The sequence below is a fragment of the Natator depressus genome, chromosome 3 (genome assembly GCF_965152275.1).
Source record: "Natator depressus isolate rNatDep1 chromosome 3, rNatDep2.hap1, whole genome shotgun sequence".
Taxonomy (NCBI): Eukaryota; Metazoa; Chordata; order Testudines; family Cheloniidae; genus Natator; species Natator depressus.
The window spans coordinates 90,513,346-90,538,485 of NC_134236.1; the positions used below are offsets into that span (position 1 = coordinate 90,513,346).

General features: G+C 40.9%; 1 protein-coding gene across 1 annotated transcript in view; it reads left to right on the forward strand.

The window, feature by feature from the left end:
- RFX6 (regulatory factor X6) overlaps positions 1-23,264 on the forward strand; it is a 50,649-nt gene extending 27,385 nt beyond the window's left edge. Inside the window, exons 8-19 of the mRNA XM_074948296.1 lie at positions 150-227; positions 317-430; positions 3,116-3,165; positions 4,514-4,673; positions 5,968-6,112; positions 7,799-7,908; positions 12,100-12,217; positions 13,448-13,570; positions 15,246-15,455; positions 17,669-18,181; positions 19,887-20,105; positions 22,837-23,264. Coding sequence (XP_074804397.1) covers positions 150-227; positions 317-430; positions 3,116-3,165; positions 4,514-4,673; positions 5,968-6,112; positions 7,799-7,908; positions 12,100-12,217; positions 13,448-13,570; positions 15,246-15,455; positions 17,669-18,181; positions 19,887-20,105; positions 22,837-23,012 — 2,016 coding nt within the window. The 3' untranslated portion in view covers positions 23,013-23,264. The remainder of the gene's footprint in view (positions 1-149; positions 228-316; positions 431-3,115; positions 3,166-4,513; positions 4,674-5,967; positions 6,113-7,798; positions 7,909-12,099; positions 12,218-13,447; positions 13,571-15,245; positions 15,456-17,668; positions 18,182-19,886; positions 20,106-22,836) is intronic.
- The last annotated feature ends 1,876 nt before the right edge of the window (positions 23,265-25,140 follow it).

Consider the following 25,140-nt stretch of genomic DNA (forward strand, 5'->3'; position numbering starts at 1 on the left):
CTGAAGGTCATGCACTTTCACTCCTTTTATGCTAGAAGGTTGATATACTGTACTTCAATGCTAGCAAAAGACAGCCGAAACCTACTTCATCACAGCACTAACGGAGAGTGGTAAGAGATCCTATTTAATCTTTCTCTCTTCCAAAACAGGTAGATACCCTTATCATGATGTACAAAACACACTGTCAGTGTGTCCTTGACAATGCAATTAATGGGAACTTTGAAGAGGTGAGGCTGTTTGAATACGCATTCTTGGTTATATATGCTTAGGTAGCAGAAAAGACATTATTTGTCTCTGTTTTGTTTCCCCTCCCCAGATCCAGCATTTCTTATTACATTTTTGGCAAGGAATGCCTGACCACCTTCTTCCCCTGCTCGAAAATCCTGTTATCATTGACATCTTCTGTGTTTGCGACTCAGTACTCTACAAGGTGAGTTAAGCATTCAGTTTTTTGGATAATCGGGGTCAATCTACAGCTATTTTACAGGAGGTGTTTGAGTAAAAATACAGTGCAGAAGTTAGAACAAGATTCCTGAGGCCTGACTCTTCTCCCTCACACCTCTGTACATCAGCAGCAACTTCACTATAATCATTAGCATAAAGTTGGTGTCCGAGCAGAATTTGTACTGACTTTATTCTCTCCTCTCCCACCTACTTGCTGTGTGCTCTTGAGTAGGTCACTTAGGACCGAATCCTGAGGTTCTTACTCAGGTTTTACTCAAGGAAACTTCAGTACTGTGTCAAGGAACACAGTAACTTCATTGGCTGAGTAGGACATGGATAAAAACCTTTATACCTGTATTTTGATATCCATATTAGGAATTGTATTGATTTTACTTTTTTGGCCAAAAAAAAAAAAATCACTCCCCTAACCGAAATAGTTAAATCAGTCTAAAAACTTTGTGTAGACCAGGCCTGAGGGAGGCCCTTAACATTTGGCATTTGATCTCTCCCTGATTCAATTTTTTAGCACTCATAAAATGGAAATAGCCTCTTTCAAACACCTGTTTGGGAGCTGTTGGGTGCTGAGATCTTTTGAAAATCTGGCCCTTATTTAATTAATAGCTGTAAAGCTCTTTGAAATCCTCAGATAAGAGACATCACATAAGTACAAAGGATTATCATTATCTTCCTGATAGGTTTCACAGTTGCATGTGGATTAAATGAAGTGGCTACTGCAAATCAGAAAACATCAAAAGTAGTAAAAAGAAAAGGAGGACTTGTGGCACCTTAGAGACTAACAAATTTATTTGAGCATAAGCTTTCATGAGCTACAGCTCACTTCATCGGATGCATTCAGCTCACGAAAGCTTATGCTCAAATACATTTGTTAGTCTCTAAGGTGCCACAAGTACTCCGTTTCTTTTTGCAAATACAGACTAACACGGCTGCTACTCTGAAACCTATCAAAAGTAGTGTTTGTGGCAAATGGAGAGCTTTGGGCCTAGTTAGCATTGAGTCTTTTATTGTAATTTATGTTCATTTCTTGACTGGATAAAAATATGAAAAAAAAATCTACAAAATGCAGGGAAAGGATTTCATAGAAGCATATCAAGCAGCAAACAGAGCAGCAAATTTTAGATTCATGTCAATTGATTATGAAAATCAATAAAAAGTGTAGGAGATTAGTATAAAGATATGAATTACTGCTCTTGGACTGTGCCACTTAACATCAGTTCCAGATACAGGACATGTTGTGCCTTGAGTTTATCATGGATTTTCTGCTTAAAAACACAGTATCTACATAAGTATTTGTTACAAATTAAACTAAGATTGAGCTAAAAGGGAAAAAATACTACAAAGCGCAGAATTCAAAATCTGGAATAGTGGAATTCCCCAAAACGTCATCACATTAAAGAATTTGCTATTTCTTCTATGTCATTTTCCCTAATTCTCACTTTCAAGCATTAAAGGTGTTCTTGGCATAACAGTTGTCAAACATAAACTAGCATTTTATTGTATTATTATACCATTAACATTATTCGTAGAAACAAATTTCATTTTATTATATGACGTATAAGAAACCCTGTGTTGTGCCAGATAAATAAAACCCATCAGAGAGGATAATATTCACTGCTATTTCACCCTAATTGCTCCACCAAGGGACTAGAATCCCACCCTGCACCAAGCCCCTACTTGAGGTTGAGTCCCGGGACCTGCACCAGACCCTGAAAATCCTCTGGGCTCCACCCATACAAGAGGAAGGATGGTCTAATGCTTAGCGGCACTAGCCTAGGATTTTGGACACCTGAGTTCAAGTCTTTTCCCCAGCACAGTCTTCCTGTGTGACTGTAGGCAAGTGATTTAGAGTACTTCTACGCAGCAAGTCTCTGAGCCAGCGCCCCTCCCTCGGCTTCAGAACCTGAGGTCCAGCCTGAGTCATAGTGTCTACAGAGCTATCTCAGATACTGCGGTTATACGTACCTAAGGTATTTCTAAGATAGGAGCATGGCTCCGTGCTCTACAGACAAATTGTGAGAGAGAATCCCTGCCCCCAAAGAATCTAAATAGCCAAGAGAGGCAAAGGGTGGGGAAAGGAAGTATCAGTGGCCCCATTTCACTGAGGCACACTGACTTGCCCCAGGCTATGGAGAGAGTCTGTGTCAGCCAGAAATTGAACCCAGCTCTCCTGAGTCCCAATCTAACGCTGTAACCCCCAAGCCACCCTTCCTATCCATAGTGTCATCATTGCTGAATTTAACACTACCAGCTGGTTCCATAACAATAATCTCAGGTGTGACAAAAACAGGGGAATTTTGGAGACATTTCTGGAGCAGACCTCTATGAAATGCATTATTATAACTAACTTGGTGTGACTCCCTTGATCAGAATAAAGGCAGCAGATAAGAAAACATGACAATGCTGTGAGCTTCAACTGTTACATTAAAATATCCAAAACTAACAAAGCAAAGAGACCCCTATTTTAATGTCCAGTTCTTTTCTCGTTACCTGGATTTTTTTTCCTTAAGAGGCCTGAGGAAAGATTCAAAGAGGTGTAAATGGAAGAGTCCTCCAGGAACTTACAATGGGAATTAAATTTCTCAGAAGTTAAATTTCTTTGTATGAATGTGTTGACTATGGAGGTGTAAAACAATTTTCTATTACTTTTTTCAAGGTCCTCACAGATGTACTCATCCCTGCAACAATGCAAGAAATGCCAGAAAGGTGGGTACTTGGCAGTTACTGTAATGCTATATTCTGGGTAATGGTTAGGCAATCAAATGCTCCAAAGAGAGATGGAGTAAACAGCCGATGTGACGATAGAATTCTAAGCTTAGAAGATTTTTACTCAGTCACAACATAAATTTTAAGTACCTTTCTAAAATGGTGCAGTACAGGGCAAACTACAGTCTGAACTGATGGAATGTATAGATGTAGACCTGCGTGTATTTTTTCCAAAATATTTTAAAATCTGACTCTACTGGTATGTTGCTCTCTGTTCCTGCTGCTGTTTTTCACATTACAGCTGTAATCAAAGTAGACTGAATGATGATGCCATTTTAAAATTTCCAATGATGGAAACCCTTATTTGTGTGAGTGGCCCTATGAAATCAGAAAAGGAGGACTTGTGGCACCTTAGAGACTAACAAATTTATCTGAGCATAAGTTTTTAGTGGGACTACTCACATGACTGAGGGTTTCAGGATTAGGCCCATAATCACTATTGACACCGTGGGACAGATCTTCTCCTGCACCAGGCTCTTAGGAGAGTGGTAAGGAGAGAGATGTCAAGGAGCCAGTTACGGCCCTTATTCTAGGTGCCAATTTCTACCACCTCCAATGCCGGCCTTAATTATGGCAGCCTCGGGCCTGCTCTAATTTATACCAGATGAGTATAGTCCCCCCAGGTATGTCTACACTACATCTGGGAGGTGTGATTCGCAGCATGGGTAGACAGACTCCTGCTAGCTCTGCTAGAGTTAATGCATTAAAGGTAGCCGTTTGTACATCTCTGCCATTCTCGTGCCATGGCATATATCCCAACAGTTAGCTAAACCATCTAGCTGAAAGGGGAACTCTCAGCTGGCCAGCTAAGGCCAGATTCCAGCTCCTTCGTATTACTTGGGTGGCACAAAGTAGCCAGTTTGGGGAAGAGAATCTGAAGGGGAAGGGAAGGGGATGAAGGTAGATGGGGCAGCAGCTGGAGAGGCAGATATGTTGAGTGAAGGTTCTTTGAAGACAAAGGGGACTAGAACATGCTTGTTATGTGAGACGAAAGCTTAATTTCCATTATTTTCAGAATACTATTATGGTTCTTGCATCACACCCATCATCATCATATCTAAGTACCTGCCAACAATGCCTTAAGAATGTGACTATTATCTGTTATCCGTAGAGCCTCTCTGTTCTTTTCCCCAGGGGAAAAATTGTTGCAGATTATTTGTCTGTCTAGGTCTTTGTGCTGCTGCTATCTCCGATGGCCTTGGCTTTTCAAACTCTTCCCCTTAAACTGATGCAATGCAATATTTTACCATAATGTTGGCCTTTTTAAAATATATTGTTTTTATTGTAGTTTATTGGCAGATATAAGAACTTTTGCTAAAAACTGGGAACAGTGGGTTGTTTCATCTCTAGAAAATCTACCAGAAGACCTGGCAGATAAGAAACTGCCTATTGCACGAAGATTTGTTTCCTCTCTGAAACGACAGACATCATTCTTACACCTAGCTCAGGTAAGCTTTGGAGACCAGAATGAGAATTTGAATCACTACAAAACACTGTACAGTGAAAGGTTCATGAAAAACTTTCCCATATTTTGACCAGCTATAGTCTTTGGACCCATGAGTCTGCTACCATTTCAGGTGACAACACTGTAATCCCCACAGGAGTTTTCTTTGCAAATCTTTCCATGCTTTGGCAAGCAAATTATGAAGTGGGATAAAAGGGTATTTGTTTATTCCCAAAGTGGAAAATATCAAATGATCTTTCTCCCAGTGATGACTTCCTCAGTGCAGTGGTTAGTGAGTTCATCACCTTTTGGATTAACTTGTGATTTATCCATGTAAGTGGTGCTAGCTCTGCACCAGTAACATGCAGTCATTCACAATTATGAAATAACATCATCTTATTATCTGGTGTACTATATCAGAGGAAACACTGTCTTGTGGTTAAGACACAGGAGGCTATTCCTGCCTCTGCCACAGACTTCCTGTGTAACCTTGGACACAGCATATAATTTCTCTGTGCCCCAGTTTTCCCTCCTCAGACGTTCTTGTTAAACCCTGGATTTGTGCTGGAAATGGCCCACCTTGATTATCATAACATTGTAAGGAGAGTGGTCACTTTAGATAAGCTATTACCAGCAGGAGAGTGGGTTTGTGTGTGGAGGGGGGTGGGGGGGGTGAGAAAACCTGGATTTGTGCTGGAAATGGCCCAACTTGATTATCATACACATTGTAAGGAGAGTGATCACTTTAGATAAGCTATTACCAGCAGGAGAGTGGGTGGGGGGAGGTATTTTTTCATGCTTTGTGTGTATAAAAAGATCTTCTACACTCTCCACAGTATGCATCCGATGAAGTGAGCTGTAGCTCACGAAAGCTTATGCTCAAATAAATTGGTTAGTCTCTAAGGTGCCACAAGTACTCCTTTTCTTTTTGCGAATACAGACTAACACGGCTGTTACTCAGAAATATCATAGTGGAGTTGAAAATTTACTCTGAGAGCCTCTGATGGAAGGCACTTTAGTAGAACAAAGTATTATAATGTATATGTAACTAAGCAAGGGGAAGCTAAGAGTTAGTTAATATGGAACTTGAATCAATTCTCACTCAGTCATGGCAGTTCAATTTGGCCAATGTTGAAATAATTGTATTCTTGTGGTGGTATCTAATCAGTGAAAAAGCCACATCAATCCTCAGCCTTGAAAAAAGGAAGGAAAGAGCGCATGGTCCTTCCTCTTCCATAAATTATTCAGTTCTTTCCACAGGTGCAGATTTTAGCATTTAACTCTATGGTCTTTTGCAGATTGCTCGACCAGCCCTCTTTGATCAGCATGTGGTGAATTCCATGGTGGCTGATATTGAGAAGGTAGATTTGAATAGCATTGGGTCTCAAGCTCTTCTCACAGTCTCAGGCAGCATGGAATCTGATGGGGAAGTCTACACTGAATGTAAGTCTGTGGTAAGATATTTTGTAAAATAAAAAAAAATTGCATTTTATGCTTAATTAGTTTGTGTGACGATGGATTGAAGAAAATGTCTTTGCACTTACACGTTTTGAGTGCCCTATGCTAATTCAGGATTCACCTCCAGAATTTTAAAAAAGCCATTAAATGGCCGCAATGTGTCCAATAAAAAGGGAAGCTTTTACCAAATTCTGCATGCAAATATCAGTCTTGAAAACATTGTTTCATGTTCTCTATGTATATAAATCTCCCCACTGTATTTTCCACTGAATCCATCCGATGAAGTGAGCTGTAGCTCACGAAAGCTTATGCTCAAATAAATTGGTTAGTCTCTAAGGTGCCACAAGTACTCCTTTTCTTTTTACAGTTGTGTCAGTTATTGGCATCCCAGCTGGGCATTTTTAAAATGGTTGTTGAGAAAATATCTGTGTTATCTGATAATTGTCATGAGAACTCTTTTTAAAAGTTAGCCACCATCTGCACAGGTCAACACAGCTGATTAGTTTCTGAAAAATGTCTCTTTAACAGTCATTTGATAGTGAAGATGGGGTTTACGGGTTTTAAGAAACAGATCTAAAAGCATGTTTAATACTTAATTGTAGCTTTATTTAATAGCTACTAGAGCTGGATTACATTGCTTGCATAAAAACTTTTTTGTTGTTGTTGAAAATGGCCTTTTTTCTAAAATGAAAAATGTCAGTAAATATATCCTAGACAATGTCACAAAAACTAGATAATGGAAACAGCTACAAAATTTTGAATTTTTTCACACAATCATTTTTCTATTTTTTTTTTACCAGTTCTTATAGCTATTGGCTCAGAATAAAGGGATTTAGCCACCTTCTCCTCAGTGCCTGAATATACTAAGTGGTGACAAAAGATATTTTTTAATCACTTAAGGAACATTTTGGACAAAAACTGGCAGAATTGAGAGCAGCAGCATCTGTGTTCTTCTACATTTTGTTACTTTGATCATGGAAGGTTGAACAAAGTATATGTTGTTCTTTCTTTTCTTAAAAATGCCTCACAATCTAGTCACATTTTCATTTTAGTTGCTTTCTTTCTTTCTTTCTTTCTTTCTTTCTTTCTTTCTTTCTACTATTTTCCTTTCTGTTCTTGCTCTCCTAGCATGAGAGAAAAGAGAGATTAGCTGGGAATTCACTGGACAGGTAATGAGACATTTTATAGAAAAGGAGAATCTTGGAAGGATTAGTAGCTTAGTTTTGCTGTATGTTGTAAGAACCTAAGAAGTCAGAGAAACCTAAGACACTCTGAGAGTCATCCATTGTTTCGATCATCCATATTACAGTATGGTAAAGCTGTTCTTTGTCCTATTAAATTTAGAGTTAGACATGATTCCAAGAACAGATCCTGGAACTAATGAAAAATGTCAGTATCTTAGAGTGTAATTTTATTTTATGGGAAAATTCTCCATTTTCTTAAAGTCTCCCATAATTTGCAATGTGGAAGAGCTTTTTAAAACAAAACAAACAAACAAAAACAAAAAGCTAACAAACAAGAATGCTTGCTTCCTTGGTTAATTTTCCATTCTTTCAATGCTCTAATTCTTTCCTTTCCTTTCCATGCTACAAAATTGTCAGTGACTGGTGAGTGGCTTTCTCTCATACTCAGAGGAGCGAGCAACGATGTGTTTTCCTTTTTACATGGTAGATGACTCTATTACAGTGTTCCAAGAACTGAAGGACCTGCTAAAGAAGAATGCCACTGTGGAATCATTTATTGAATGGTTGGATACTGTGGTTGAGCAAAGGGTTATCAAGGTACCTTTCAACTGCTCTGTCTGATTCAGGGCCAAATCCTGCTCCCCTTAATCATGTAAGTGAAGTCCCACTGACTTCAAGGATGGGATTTTCAAAAGTACTCAGCTTTGGGCAAACTCTCTTCTCCCTGAAGACAATGATTTTTCAATGAGACAGATCCTCAGTGGCTGTAAATTGTCATCAGTCCATGGAAGTCAATAGAGCTATGATAATTCACTCCAGCTGAGGATCTGCTCCAATAAGGTCAGAGTTAAGCCAGTGCTCACTTCTTCTGAAAATCTCACCGCAAGTGTTTTATATAGGAAAACCTCAATTCTATATGACTACGCCATTGAAATCAGCACTTCCAAAATGATGTAAAAATAAATAAAAGACTCACACCTTGCCTTTGTATAGATGACATCAGTGGCACTGCTCAAATGAGTGTGAGCAAGATTTGGTCCTCAGAGACGGAGATCTTTGTTTTTTTCGAAATGATATTTGTGTGACATTAAGTGTGGTGTAAGAAAAAGTGGTAGATGGAATCAGGACTGGCTAATCTGCAGAAGGATTTCTTGTATGAAAAGAATAACCGCATGGAAAGTGCCTCGCTGTGATTTTAGGCTGAGTGCACTGGTATTACTGAAGATTTTGGTGGGAATTATTTTTATAAAATAATGAATTGTGAATTGAAAATCTTTTGTAAAGCAAATTTAAAATCATAAGAGTGAAGGTTTGTGTACAGTTAAATTAAGATTGTTATGCTTGTCTGTGACCAACCACACGTATATTTTCAAAACAAAATAGTTTAAATTTGGGTCTTCCTTGCCTGTTAAGACCTGCATTCAGAGTTCCAGGTTATATCTGGAATAATAAATGACATCCCAGCTTGTGATTCGTAAGCATCTAGAAGAACAAAGAGATGAGGAAAATTCAGTGCTTCAGCTGATAGTGAGATCAGTGATCTAAAGTCAAATACCAAATCCTGAATCAAGCCTTTCCAGTGAGAGAGGAACTTTTTTTCAATTATTTTTGTTTGAAAATATAATGGTTTGTAATGCTAACGTCTTATATCATCTTACTGAGCTCCTTAATGTAAGCGAGTACATTAAGGAAAGGCAGTGTAATCTAGTAGCTAGTGCACTGGACTTGGACTCAGGAGACCTGAGGTCTATTCCTGACTCTGCCGTGGACCTGTGGGTTGACCTTTGGCAAGTCATTTCCCTTCTCTGTGCCTCAGTTTCCCCATCTGTAAAATGGGAATAATGATACTGACCTCCTTTGTAAAGCACCTGGAGATCTACTGATAAAAAGCATTATATAAGAAATAGGCATTGTTATTATTAAGTACAATGCTGAATAGAGCCCTTAGAGATTAATTCAGCCCTCATATAATATAACAACAGCCATACTGGGTCTGACCAATTGTCCCTCTAGCCTACTATTCTGTCTTCTGATATTCACCAGTGCCAGATGCTTCAGAGGGAATGAACAGAACAAGGCAATTATTGAGTGATCCACCCCTTGTTGTCCGCTCCCAGCTTCTGTCAGTCAGAGGCTTAGGGACACTCAGAGTGTGGGACTGCATCTTTAGAATCATAGAATCATAGAATATCAGAGTTGGAAGGGACCTCAAGAGGTCATCTAGTCCAACCCCCTGCTCAAAGCAGGACCAATCCCCAACTAAATCATCCCAGCCAGGGTTTTGTCAAGCCTGACCTTAAAAACTTCAAAGGAAGGAGATTCCACCACCTCCCTAGGTAAGGCATTCCAGTGCTTCACCATCCTCCTAGTGAAAAAGTTTTTCCTAATAGCCAACCTAAACCTCCCCCACTGCAACTTGAGACCATTACTCCTCGTTCTGTCGTCTGCTACCACTGAGAACAGTCTAGATCCATCCTCTTTGGAACCCCCTTTCAGGTAGTTGAAAGCAGCTATCAAATCCCCCCTCATTCGTCTCTTCCGCAAACTAAACAATCCCAGTTCCCTCAGCCTCTCCTCATAAGTCATGTGTTCGAGTCCCCTAATCATTTTTGTTGCCCTCTGCTGGACGTTGTCCAATTTTTCCACATCCTTCTTGTAGTGTGGGGCCCAAAACTGGACACAGTACTCCAGATGAGGCCTCACCAAAGTCGAATAGAGGGGAATGATCACGTCCCTCGATCTGCTGGCAGTGCCCCTACTTATACAGCCCAAAATGCCATTGGCCTTCTTGGCAACAAGGGCACACTGTTGACTCATATCCAGCTTCTCGTCCACCGTCACCCCTAGGTCCTTTTCTGCAGAACTGCTGCCTAGCCATATGGTCCCTAGTCTGTAGCGGTCCATGGGATTCTTCCATCCTAAGTGCAGGACTCTGCACTTGTCCTTGTTGAACCTCATCAGATTTCCTTTGGCCCAATCCTCTAATTTGTCTAGGTCCCTCTGTATCCTATCCCTACCCTCCAGCGTATCTACCTCTCCTCCCAGTTTGGTGTCATCTGCAAACTTGATGAGGGTGCAATCCATGCCATCCTCCAGATCATTAATGAAGATATTGAACAAAACTGGCCCGAGGACCGACTCTTGGGGCAATCCACTTGATACCGGCTGCCAACTAGACGTGGATCCATTGATCACTACCCGTTGAGCCCGACAATCTAGTCAGCTTTCTATCCACCTTATAGTCCATTCATCCAGCCCATACTTCTTTAACTTGCTGGCAAGAATACTGTGGGAGACTGTGTCAAAAGCTTTGCTAAAGTCAAGGAACAACACGTCCACTGCTTTCCCCTCATCCACAGAGCCAGTTATCTCATCATAATGGTTGATCCTTGACCATCTTGGCTAATAGCCATTGATGGATCTATCTCCATGAACTTAGCTAATTCTTTTTTGAACTCAGTTATAGTTTTTACCTTCACAACATCCCCTGGCAAAGATCTCCACAGGTTGACTGTGTGTTGTGTGAAGAAGTACTTCCTTTTGTTTGTTTTAATCCTGCTGCCTATTAATGTCATTGAGTGACCCCAGATTCTTGTGTTATGTGAAGGGGTAAATAACACTTCCTTATGCTGTTCCATACTCTTAATTGTTTTTGTTGCCCTTCTTTGTGCCTTTTCCAATTCTAATATATCTTTTTTGAGACAGGGCGACCAGAACTACACAAAGTAATCAAGGTGTGGGCGTACCATGGATTTATAAAGCAGCATTATGATATTTACTGTCTTACATACACAAATGCACAACTCCCACTGATTTAAGTGAGGTTTCAGCCCTCTTCTCTGAAGGCAGAATTTGACTGTTACAATCTAAAATGTGATGTGGGATATTCTTTTAGACAATCAGTGATAAACAAAGCAGGCAGAAAAGATAGGAGATCATCCCCCTTTAGCATCTATTATGTAATACGATACAAAGGCAAGCAAGTATGGCTTCCAGGGTTGTTTTCCCAGGGTTAGGAAAAAACAAACCCAACCAATAGTCCCCCGTAGGAGTCGAGATTAGTTGAGTCAGAGCTAATCATTTACAGAACATGTAATCCTCCCATTGCCCTCTACCTTCTGTTCATGTTAAAGTGCAGTCACTGTCAAATTCACAACACCGCTTCTTTCTGTTTGCAAAAGTGACAGGTTATAATGTTAGCACATGAAGCAAAGCCCTGTCAGGGTGAAGTGACAACAATGAGCCGCTAGTATTAAAAGCCCCAGTGTTAGGATACTAGATTTCCCATTTTGTTGTTTGACAAGCGAGATGGCCCACTGAATAGTATACATATGAAGTTTAAGCACAGGGATCAGTTCCAGCTCTTTGTTTGTAGGTGGCATAATACAGTGCAAAGAGTTTTTTCCTCTCTACCTATACATGTGTAGAGTGGTATTACTATCTTGAGTAGTAAGACAGGAGCCCAGCAGAAAAACCATCCAGCTCACAGCCAAAAGGGAAAGCAGCCTGGCTCATTGGAGGCGTGGCCGGGTCCCCGGCCCGCTTGCACTAGCGAGAGCGCACTAATCCTTTCTGAAGTACTAAGTATGTGCACTGCAGAGCGCGTGTCATGCAGCCAAACTGTCCTGCCAGACTGCCCAAGATATCCCGTGAACTGCCAAGCAGACACCACTCTCCTGTCTCCCCTGCTGTGTTCTGTGGCCACATGCACAGGCTGAATAAGATTCCCGACAAGTAGGAGTCAACATAATTTACTTATAGATTCCTCTTTCTTCCTTTCTCTTTTAGGCAAGCAAACAAAATGGGAGGTCACTGAAGAAGAGAGCTCAAGATTTCCTTCTCAAATGGAGCTTTTTTGGTGCCCGAGTGATGCATAATCTCACCCTAAACAACGCATCAAGTTTTGGTACCCTTGGCTTTATAAAACTCCTCCTTTATGAACTACCTGCTTGGAACTCTATCCAGACTTCCCAAGCATATGGAATTGTCTTCTGGCGAATGTTTCTCTGACCAGAGCCCAAATAATTATTCTATATACATTGCCAACTGCATTTTTAAAGAACATTCTTAGCAGTAATTAGTTGGTACCCTAGGATTAATGTCAATTTTTAAAGGTTTGATATTTCTTTGTCATTTTTGAGTTACTGCTAGGAGTTAATTTCCCAACATATAAAATGGGGATAATGATACTGGCCTTTGTAAAGTACTGAGATCTAAATAACAATAATAATACCACGAATAATAATGATTAAATGTGCTATGTAAGAACAAGGTAATATTATGATTATTTAACTTGGCAATAAAATACACAATCATATTTCCCAAGAAAAGAGGTCCAGATAAGTGATTTTAAATAAGAATAATACATCTGAATCAGTTTGGCAAAAATAATTGTTTTTCACGTCAAGCCGTTTTACCAGGAATTTAACAAAATATCTTTATGGTTTAGCTCTGGGATAATGGACATCACACACACCATCCTGCTCCTATTTGTTTTAAGATTTCAAGTTCACACTTCATATACTTTGAAGCTTTTAACATTTTAGTGTCCTTTAGACACTTTAGAAACGTCCTTTAGAAACTGATATTTCTAAATTAGAAATTTTTTCAGCACAAATTACAGTTAGCGCATCATTTCTCAACTGATCTCTGTATTGGATGTTACATTTTTATTTTTCATTCAAATGATATTTGAAAAGGCTGTAGTGGGAGATCTGGTTTGAATGTGGTGTTTCCTTGAAATCAACTCCAGGACTCTGTGGACCATTGTCTGGTTATTTAGTACAAGACAAACAGAAATAGAGCAGAGTCAGGCTCATTCTAGCGGAGTGCAGCCTTATCTACCTGCAGTGTGTGCCCTCTTCATGTATAAAGCATGTCTCACTTTCATCAGTATTTTTCTTTGATGTAATTAGTGGCCAAATAGCCTACAGGATAGTAAACATATTGAGCTAGGTGGGCCAGTGCAAACAGAGATTAGAGCGAGAAGTTAGGCACTATTCCTTGTTGGTCTTGGCAGGTCATTTAAAGTCCAACAATTATTTGTTTGTTTCACTTGCTTCTTGTAAAGTGTTGAGAGATGGTCACAAAGATAATTTCGTTACACTCTCTCTTCTCTCCCTCCACCCCCACCAAGGTTCTTTTCATTTGATCCGTATGCTACTAGATGAGTACATCCTGCTAGCCATGGAGACCCAGTTCAACAATGACAAAGAACAAGAACTCCAGAATCTATTGGACAAGTATATGAAGAATTTGGGTAACTTGATTGTTACATTTGATTCCTTTTGTTTTTATTTATTTATTTAAGCCCAGACCGTGAAAAGACGTATGCACATACTTAACTTTTAAGTACATGAGTAGTCTCGCTGACTCCAGTTGGACTACCCATATGCTTAAAGTTAAGGTCTTTACAGGACTGGAGCCGTATTTCACCTTTAGGGTACATGTACACAGCAATTAAACACCCACAGCTGGCCCGGGTCAGCTGACTTGGGCTTGCAGGGCTCCGACTGTAGGGCTGGAAAATTGCTATGTAGACATTTGGGCTCAGACTGGAGCCCAAACTCTAGGACCCCGCAAAGGGGGAGGGTGCCAGAACCCAGGCTCCAGCCCAAGCCTAAAATATCTATTCAGCAATTTTTAGCTCCACAGCCCGAGCCACACAAGCCTGAGTCAGCTGACCCACGCCAGCTGCGGCCATGTTGCAGGTCTTTTATTCCAGTGTAAATGTATCCTTGGTGAAGTATTAATATGAGCAAAGGCACAACAGGAATTTTAAAAGAGCATTTTAAGCATTTCCAGCTATCATTGTACTTTAACCTTGACACTTTTATCATACTCCAGGCACTTTGCTGTGAGGTGAATAAAGCTCAGTAAAGCTCAAGAAATTGTATTTGGACCAAATTCAAGTCTCATTTACACCATATAAATCCAGAGACCTGGGCTCAATGGAGTTGCTTTGGATTTACACCAGTCTAAATGAAATCAGTCTTCAGCTTTTCGTTTCTTAATGGTCAAATTCTGCTCTTTAATACAAGCAGTTCCCATTGATTTAATCTGAGGGGGGAAATTGGCCTTTTATTATTAATTATTATTATTATTATTCAGCCTTACAGAGTTTTGTGCTATGAAAAATTTGCATTCAACTTGGGGACTCGGGTGGGACTTGAGGACCTGAAGTGAAATCCTGGCTTCATTGAAGACAATGGCAAAACTCCCATTGACTTCACTGGCGCCAGGTTTTCACCCAGGGTGAGCAATGAACTTGAGAAGTACTGAAAAGAACAAGTACCTTTTTGCCAGGCAACACTATAAAATGTATGAGTTTTATGGGCTTTTGAGCTCCCCTCCTCCACCCTTCATATGATTAAGGATTAAATGTTATAAGCCTAATTCATTCCTGGTGTAACTCAATTGACTTCATGGCTGGAGTGTTTCCACTTACTTTAATGACATTTCCAGAGGGATACATTTGACCCAAATAATTACCAGTATTGCTTCATTTATGAGCAGTTCTTCTGTTATGATGTAGGTCTATGGACATAGAACACAATGGAAGGCGTTTGAGCAGGGAAGGGGAAGACTAGAGTGACACTAATAAAGTTGCATATGTTGACTATGTCAAATTTGGAGGCTTTGTAGGATTTTTGTTTTAAAATAAGTGACCAAACAATGTTAATGAATCACTAACAGGCCCCTTGTATTCTCATCAGCCGGTTCACATGCTGATGTATACAGACAGTGAGTTTACATGCTATATATGCATATAATCACAATCAAGAATGCATCCGATGAAATGAGCTGTAGCTCACGAAAGCTTATGCTCAGATAAATTGGTTAGTCTCTAAGGTGCCACAAGTCCTCCTGTTCTTTTTGCGGATACAGACTAACACGGCTGCTACTCTGAAAAGAATTTTCTTATATTTTTCCAGATGCAAGTAAAGCTGCCTTTACCGCATCACCAAGCTCTTGCTTCCTCGCAAACCGCAACAAAGCTGCTACCCTTCCTAGTGACACTTCAGTCAAAAATGAGTGCCTTGCAGAGCAAACGTATGTGTCATTGTCAGCCAACCAGCACAGCAGTTTATATTCTGGTTTGAACCCCTTCTCCACTGGGGACAGTGAAAATATGCAGCTAACAGGTATTAATTGGTTTTTAAGCATATAGAAAATAATAGGTAATAAGGAATAGCCAACATGGATTTGTCAAGAACAAATCATGGCAAACCAACCTAATCTCCTTCTTTGACAGGGTTATTAGATAAGAGGAAATCTGTAGCCATTATAGATCTTGATTTTAGTAAGGCTTTTGACACATTCCATGTGACATTCTCATAACCGCATGTGGTCTATATGAAATTACTATGAGCAGGTTGAAAGACCATACTCAAAGACACAGGTGCTGACTTTTGTTTTTCCCGCTGGGTGCTCCACCCCTACTTTCCCCCAAGGCCCTGGGCCTGCTGGGCCTCTTCCCCTGAGGTGCCGCCCTCGGTCCGCCTCTTCCCTCCCCCACTCCACCCCCTCCCCTGACGACTCCACCCCCCTCCCCTGATGTCCCCCTGCCCACAGTTCGCTCATCTTGACCCTCTCCCACAAGTGCCTCCCACCAGCCCCTCCCCGATTGACAGCCAGCCCCGGGGCCCACCAAACAGCTGATTGATGGCCAGCCCTAGGGCCACAGAACCACAATGGCTGGTGGGTGCTGAGCATCCACTATTTTTTCCCGCGTGTGCTTGAGCCCCAGAGCACCCACAGAGTCAGCACTTTTGCTCAAAGAGTAGTTATCAGTGGTTTACTGTCAGACTCAGAGGACTTATCAAGTGGGGTCCTGCAAGGGTCTTTCCTGGATCCAGTGCTATTCAATATTTTCATTAATGACTTGGACAATGACGTGGATAGTACGCTTATAAAATTTGTGAATTACAGCTAGCAGGGAGGGGTTGCTAGCATTTTGGAAGACAGGATTACAAATTGGAGAATTGGTCTGACTTCATCAATGTGAAATTCATAAAGACAAGTGCAAAGTACTTCACATAGAAAGAAAAAATATCAATCACACAACTACAAAACGGGGAATAACTCAAATAGCTCTAAATTATCTAGGGTTATAATGGATCACAAACTGAATATGAGTCAACAGTGTATTGACTGGCGTGTCATATATAAGACACAGGAGGTAATTGCTCTGCTCTATTCTGTACTGCTGAGGCCTCAGCTGGAGTAATGTGTCCAGTTCTGAGCACCACACTTCAAGAAAGAGGTGGACAAATTGGTGAGAATCCAGAGGAAAGCTACAAAATGATAAAAGGTTTAGAAAACCTGAATTTTGAGGAAAAGTTAAAAAAGACAGGCGTGTTTTAGTCTTGAAAAAAAAGTAAACTGAGGATTGACCTGAGAACAGTCTTCAAAATTGTGAAGGGCTGTTATAAAGAGGACAGGGATCAATTGTTTTCCATGTCCACTGAAGGAAAGATAAAAAGTAATTGGCTCAATCACCCCACAGCAAGGGACATTTAGATTAGATATTAGGAAAAACTTTCTAACTATAAGGATAGGTAAACATTGGAATAGGCTTCCAAGGGAGGTTGTGGAGATTTTTATTGGAGGTTTTTAAAAGCAGGTTAGACACACGCCTGTGAGGGATTGTCTTGTACACTTGGTCCTGCTTCAGCTCTGGGTGCTGGGTTAGATGACCTCTCAAGGGCCCTTCCAGCCCTACGTTTCTGTGATTCTATGCATCAGGATCTTCTCTTTACTGATATAATTGCTCTTTTAGTCTATAGTTACTAAAGGGGGAATAACAGTGTGTAAACGTTATGTAATCAACTGGTGATTGTGTTATGGGTCCCCCGTAAGCCAATTCAAAGAGGATATGAGTTGTTACAGTCGCTAGCTGCAGAGCATTTGCCCTGGAGCTGGAGCTGGAGCCGCTCATGCTTTTAGCTCTAGAGTTCCCCAGTTCAGTCCTGGCATGTTAGCCAGTAGAGGGTGGCTGTCACATTAAGTGGAAGCACATCTGTAGATTCGAACCACTGTGGACCTCAGATGCTAAGGAGGAACTTCCTTTGGGCAGTGGATAGAAGCATCATTGCTTCAAACATTTGAGGTCCACAGCAGTTTGAATACCAGAGGTGCCCCCCTCCTCCATTGAATGTGGTGGCTGCCATGTTGGCCAGCACACCAGAGACTGAACTGAGGGCCCACAGATCCTCTGCAGAGCAGCATAGAGGGGAACCCATAACACACACTCACCACTGTATTATATTTACAGTTTTAGAAAAACCCACTCTAGTCAGCATCTGAGAATATCACAGCATGAACACTATCAAACACTAATGTTTGTTTCTTTCAGGTCAGCTGGAGCTCTCTCAAAGCACTGGTCATCTGATGACTCCACCCATTTCCCCAGCCATGGCCAATCGAGGAAGTGTTATCAACCAGGGCCCAATGGCTGGGAGACCGCCAAGTGTAGGCCCAGTGTTATCCACACATTCACACTGCTCTTCCTATTCAGAGCCCCTTTACCAGACTTTGTCACAAACCAATCAGAGCTATTACGGAAGCAATTCCAATTACCAGGCCATGTTCAGGCCCCAGACCCCTACCCCTTCAGGAGTTTATCACCACAGGGCAGAGCACAGTCGATTCGCAGCCTTGAGTGAGCAGCAGTTCTCCAGAGACTACTTCAGTAGCAGTTGTGCTGTGTCTCCATACAATCCCAGGTCTCCCTCCAACTACGGTCCCTCCTCGACTACACAGGACACACACAATATGCAGTTTTTGAACACTGGGAGCTTCAATTTCCTGGGCAATTCAGTGTCTGCTGCCTGTCCAGGAGCAACATATCCCCCTAATGCTTCCAATGGTATTAATCTTTATAATCATCTTCTTTTCTCTCGGATTATCTATTCATACCCAGAGGCAATATTTGCTCTTTGTCTTTTGCACATAAGGCGTTCTTCAATTCCTGTCCACAACTTCAATCCTCCTGTGCACCCTGGCTGGTTGCCACTGCTTTGATGACACCAAGCAACTGTAAAGCCAGTGTAACTAGCTACTTGAGGATTGATTTCCCGATTCCTTCTGCCCCAGGGGATACCCGGGTGGCACAGAGTGCCTTAGCAGCTCCTGTGCTAACCTCCCTCTAGCAGAGTTGGCCTGTCGAGCATAAAGGGAGTATGGCCCATGACTCTGTGCTTCAGCAATCTCCATTGCTGGAAGAGCCCCTTCGGCAGCTGGTATCAAATGGAGCAACCCTCAAGTTGCTCTTCTTAATACCAGGACAAGTCCCGTGGCCAGCTTGCCCCCAGGCGAGGGTAGCAAAACAAAAGTGGCTTAAAGCACAGCTTGGTTGCAATTCATGATTTTGGTCCGAGTGTGGATTGCTGTGAACTTAAAACAGTGGCCATGTCCCACCCCAGAGATGTGGTCGGTGAAATGATTCCTATTGGGACTGTGACTTGTAGATCAGTTTATGAAGTGCTTTCGGGTCCTTCAGGATGAAAGGCACAGCACATATGCAATACCATTATAATTAGAATTTTCTTCTCTTGTATTTTTTCTTGGCCATCCATTTCAAAATCTGTTTACTGTTATGGGTCAAATTTTCAAAAGCACAGAATTGAATTAGGGATATGAAGCTGAGTAGATGCTCCTCTGACTACTTGATTGTGGCTGAGATAGGTTTGACTCTGACTTTACACTGAAAGATTCACTCTGTGCCAAAATCTTGGGCAAGTTTTTAGATTCTGTTCTCTCTTCATTGCACATAGATAATGCCTTAGTGTTTAATAAGCTGTGTGCCAAGGAATTCACTAAGAACTACATACTGTAGCTAGTTAGGGAAAACTTAAAAGAAGTGGATTTTACGTAATGGATTTATTGTAGCATAATCACTACAACCAGTGACTTGTAGCTAATTTATATTAGTTCTATAAATAATCCGTGTTTAGTTTTTCATATACATATTCAAGAGAACAAAACAAGGATAAATAGAAAATGAAGAAGTCGTGTTTGGAACTAGATCCAGATATTTGAGCTAGGGTTTGAAGTTTGAATTGAAGGCCATATAAAAGTTAGTGTTTTGGTTTGCATTCCACTGTACCAAATTCTTGTAAGAGTGGCTGTTCTAGTTAGGTTTTCTCTACAGCATGACAGGAGCCCAGAAAATTGGCCCCTTCTGGTTTTGGAGCTGACCTGGAACAATGAATTTCAACTTAGAGATGCTATTCCTAGACTACCTAAAATTCAGTGGGTTCAGCTGCAAGCGTTTGGTTTTGACCCATCTCTGATGATAATCATTTTTGCTCTTCAAGAGCATGATCTGTCAGCAGTTCTCAAAGCACTTTACTAGCATTAATTAATTGAAATCTCACAGCGCCCCTGGGAAGTATTATTACCTCCATTGGACAGATGGGGAAACAGAGGCACAGAGGGGTAATGGATTTCCCATGGTCGCGCTGCTAGGCACTAACAGAGACGGCTGTAGAACCCAGTCAAGCCACTAGAGCAATCTTTCTTTTTTATGTAGTTATTTTATTTTAGTTTTTTGTTTTTTCTCCTATCAATAGGATACTATGGAAACAACATAAACTACCCAGAATCCCACAGACTTGGCTCAATGGTGGATCAGCATGTTTCTGTAATCAGTAGTGTAAGCAGCATTCGACCACTGCCGCCATACAATGACATTCATGACCCACTCAACATCTTAGATGACAATGGAAGAAAACAGGCAGGCTCCTACTATACAGATTCCTCATCTTCAATAGTCTGTCGGACCCCCATAAGTAAGTACCCTTGATGATCAAGCAAGCACTATGAACCTGGTAACACCTTAATACAGTGTAGTCTAAACACCTTTGCCGAATCTTGTAGTCCTTACTTAAGGCAAAACATCCACTGATGTCAGTGAGTTTTACCAGAGTGAGAACTGTGTGATCCCAAGGTGGCTGGAAAGGTAAATATTAAGAATAAAGGACTAGTTCATCCCCCTTTAACTCCATGGAAGTCAGCTGCATTATACTAGACTCTTATTTTGATTCAATATTATTAATGGGGTCAGAAGAACTGCAAGGAAGATGTAAATCACAGCATAATTAGGCTCTATATACATAATATGTATTTGCTTCTAGACCTCAGCTATTTGATTTCTTTTCCCCACTTTTCTGCCTATCTTGTGCAATAAACAGGCAAAAGAGGCAAGAATAATGTCTTCTATTTTAGACAGATCATGTGTAGAGCTGGTCAGGAATTTTTCAACAAAACTTTTTTTGGTCCAAAAATGCCAGCTGGGGGAAACTGAAACTGTTCAAGCTTCAATGAAACTCCCAACTCAAAACGAGAAGGTTAAGGAGTGACTTGATTACAGTCTATAAGTATCTACACGGGGAATAAATACTTAATAATGGACTCTTCAGTCTAGCAGAGAAAGGTATATATAACACAATTCAACAGCTGGAAGTTGAATCTAGACAAATTCAGACTGGAAATAAAGTGTACATTTTTAATGATGAGAGTCATTAACCGCTGGAACAATTTACCCAGGGTTGTGATGGATTCTCACCGACAATGTTTAAATCAAGATTGGATGTTTTTCTGAAAACCGTGCATTGGGAATTATTGTGGGGAAGTTCTATGGCCTGTGTTGTACAGGAGGTCAGATTAAATTATCATAGTAGTCCCTTCTGGCCTTGGAATCGATGAATTTATGAATTCACATGACAATAACACAAACATTGGGGGGAGGGGTTTCTAAATTGCCAAAATATCCAGTTTTGACATTTGAAACAAAAAGTTTGAGGTTTCTGAGTCGAAATAACTTTTCATTTAGAAATGTTGGTTATTTAGACTTTAAAAAAGGTTTTAAAGGTGGGCGGGGGAAGACTGACATTCAGACAAAATATTTTGACGTTATCACGATGAAATGTTTTCATTCACCCAAACTGTAAAATATTTCTGCCAGTTCTCGGAAAATTTCTGCGATTTTGATTTTTTGTCACGATTCGGGATGGGAATTTTTTTCAAAATCTCAAAAATGCTCACAGAACAGGGCATTTGTTTTCAGCTCATCCTGAATCCCATCTCACTTGCACTCTACTAGATCATGCCTTTTCTTGGAGTTTCCAAAGCACTGAAGCCTGAGTCTTGATAACTTGTTATTGGTGATGTTCCCTTTTTTTAATGGTTAATGGTTAGCAATTTTCAGGACTTAGCAATGTTGAAATGCTCAGGGCTATCCTCCACATGTGGTTGAATATGATCGCCCCAGCTCTCTTTCTGGCTCCTCCTTGCCCACTTTCTCCGAGAGATTTGCATCTGTCTTCTAGTTAAACTAGTTTTGACTAAAAGGGCCACACTTTTGAAATATGCCAAAAATTTTGTGCAACTGTGCACTAATTCTGTGGCTGCACATGCCAGTCAGTTATCCCTGTTGGCAAATCTGAAAACATTTAATTTGCTATTGGCACATACAGTCTCCTGATGGTGAGAACAATCATGGTAATAAGTGTGAGCAACAATTTGGACAAGACAGTCAGACTAAAAATGATTCCCCAAATCTACGAATGGACAGCTGCCCACTCATCCTGCCACTTAACTGTGCCCTTGTTCTTTTCCTTGCAATAACTTCTTAAAGAGCTGTATTCACCTGTGCCAGTCATAAAGAAATCCCCAAACAGTGTTTAACTATGGTTCTTCTGGAGATTTCCAAATAGCCACTGCTGGCTGGCAGGCTGGCTTCTTTAAGAGAAACTTCAGCAGGGAAAAAACACTCTAGGGATTGTCCTCATCAAGAGCCTTTTGTGTCCTGTGATGATATTTGCCAGGTGGAAGGTTTGATTTTTTACACCTAGAGGCAGTGGTGCAGTCTGAGGTTTGGTCAACACTATTAACATATGTTGGTATAAGTACGTTGCTCAGGGGTGTGACTTTGCCACGTTGCAGTTGTATTGACCAAACTCTTGGTGTAGACACACTATGTTGACGGGAAGACTTCTCCAGTTAACTTAGCTACCACCTTTCAGGGAGGTGGAGTAGCTACCCTGACAGGAGAACCTTTCCCATTGGTGCAGTTAGTGTCTTCACTAAGCGTTACAGCAACGTAGCTGCACTGGTGCAGCGCTGTAAGTGTAGACAAGCCTTAAGAGTCAATACTGGAATGAATGATGCTTGATGGGGGAGGAGGAGGAATAGCAAACATGCTTCATTTTGCATGCCTTGTGTTAGAGATGGCCTCCTGCTGTGAAGTTCAGCTGGATTTGTAACATCCTAAAAATTCAGAGATGTTCCTTCAGATCTGGGATTTTAGATTATCCCTTTAGAAAGAGAGGAGCCATTTGGGAAATTCATATCTGAATCCAGAATGGGTTCAGATTTCAGCCCCCCTGCCCTCCCCATTACCTGTGTTTAGGGAGATGGCATGTCTGAATACAGGCCTGTACCTAATTAAAGTAAACTGTAGATTAAGATAGAGAGAATCGAACAGACAACGTGCAGTGATAGTTACCTTTCTTTTCACAGCTTCTAATATGCAAACTGCAATAGCTGCATCCTCCTCCCAGTGCATGTACGGAACATCTAACCAGTATCCCTCTCAGGAAACGCTGGACTCCCATGGGCAGCCCAACAGAGAGATGGTGCCGTCTTTACCACCAATCACCACAGTCTTCATGGGAGCGGCTGCTGGAGACACCTGAATTAGGAGAGGCATTTTATTTTTTTACACTTATTTTCCAGTTCTAGCCTCTGGTGGTTTTGTTAGTTGTCAAAGCCCATCAATGACTGGGATGAAAAAGTATTAAAAACTGGTCTTAAGGAACCCAGCCTGAAGATATTAACACCCACACATAAAACAAGCTGTAGTCAGATTGTGCCCTGCCCATGAATTGCTCAGAAATTGTCAGCATCAATGCGGTTCTGAAGTCATAACTTCAGGCTGAGCAGAAAGAACCAACGATTCTTGCAGACATGTCTTGGCTGTGAAGAGATGATTTTTCCCATTTTTAATTTATTAAATACACTGTTTCAGTCTTTCACGTAAACCTTTTTTGTATAAAAATTGTTTATTTAATGCCTGTGATGCTTGTTATTTATTAGGATTGCAGAGTCACTGTTTACTTTCTCTTGTTTGACAAATAGTCAAATGTATGTGTTCTACCTCCTATGGAAATGTTTACAAGGTCAATTTTTTACAGCTTCAAATCAATCTAAATCAACATTCTTAAGTTTTCTACTGTTGTGCATTAAAATGTCAATTTCGAATGCTTAGTGCCTTATGCTCCTACTTATGTTAAAGTTAGAGTCCACAAGAATTAACCATGTTTTAGGGCAGTTTGTTTCTTTTAAAATAATAATAATAAAACTTTAAACACCTTTCTTATTTAAATCCCACCTTTAGAGACTGCAAACATTATCCTCTAAATATTTCATACCACTGCCTGATACTGTTGCCAGATAACTGAAATTAAATGGAAACTGCCACAAAATCTCCTGGAATTCTGAAAATATTTGTGCTGTATGGGTCCAATCCAGTGCTGACTGAAGTCAATGGAATGACTGTCATTGTCTTCAGTGGGCCTTTGGCTAGGGCTTTTGTGTACCCAACACGAATGTAGTGGAGATGATCAAAACATATGGCAAAACTCCAGTTATGCTTTAATAACTTTCCCTTTAAAAGGGTCATGATTCTATAGGAGTGTTTGTGGAGGGGGCGGGCAGCAGAGCCGGATTTAGGGACAGGCGACCTGGGATGCCAGGCTTGGGGGGCACTATTTGGTCTAGGGCTGGCCCTGCCCATGAGCCTCTATATACAGCATTTTCAAGAATTCTATAGAAAGCGGCTGCAACGGTGAGTGGAGGAAGGGATTTATTGGAACATGTGTTCCTACACATGAACACAGCAAAGAACAGATGCAGAAGCATGCAAACCACACATCGGTCCTAAAATGGGCTACGAATGCAGTGAAAAATAAGGTATTCAAATGTTTAACAAATGGAGGGGAGGTGCCAAAGATGCTCCCCTCCTGGGGCACCATTAGGTCTAGGGCTGGCCCTGATGGGAATAAACACATAACGCTAACCTGTCGTCATATACAGTTAAGAGGAGACAGTATTACAATCACCAATTTTGGTTGGATGTATTCTGCGAAGTTTCATTACAAGATATAATCTTTAATTAAAGATTAATCTTTAATTCCTGGAGACTCCAGGACAATCCTGGAAGGTTGGCAACCCTAGACAGTATCCTACAGAAATGGTCTCAAGCCACAGCATTCAGATTTGGATGTAAATGCAAATTTCCCAAATTTAAGGGGCTGTTTAGTTTTATTGGTCCACTTCAGTCCATTATACACAACTCAGATGAGGATTAGAACTTCCCCATGTGTTGGAGCCACTGGGTTTTTATGGTGGGGGGGAAATGGGTTTATGATGCAGTATTCAGTTTAGTTTCATCTCCTGCATAACTTAATTTCCTTTTTTTTTTTTTTTTACCGTATCTTCTGTCATGGAAGCCTGATTGCAGCAGAAAGGCAATAATACAGTCAGTGTGAGTGCACATTTATCTGCTATGGTTTCCACAGCATAGAAAATAACCCTTGTGAAAAACATCCATTTAACTATCATGGAGCAAAGTAACAATCCCCTCTCATTTTAAACACTGCGATAAAGAAGTGCATAAAATATCAGCCTCTGGAACAAGCCGTAGTACTGCTTAGCACACGCCCCTCCAACACCGTATTCCATAATGGCAACCGATCTAGACAAGCTGAGACAGGATTATACATGTATTGGCTGCAATAGAGAAAACAAGAAAAATATTGTGAT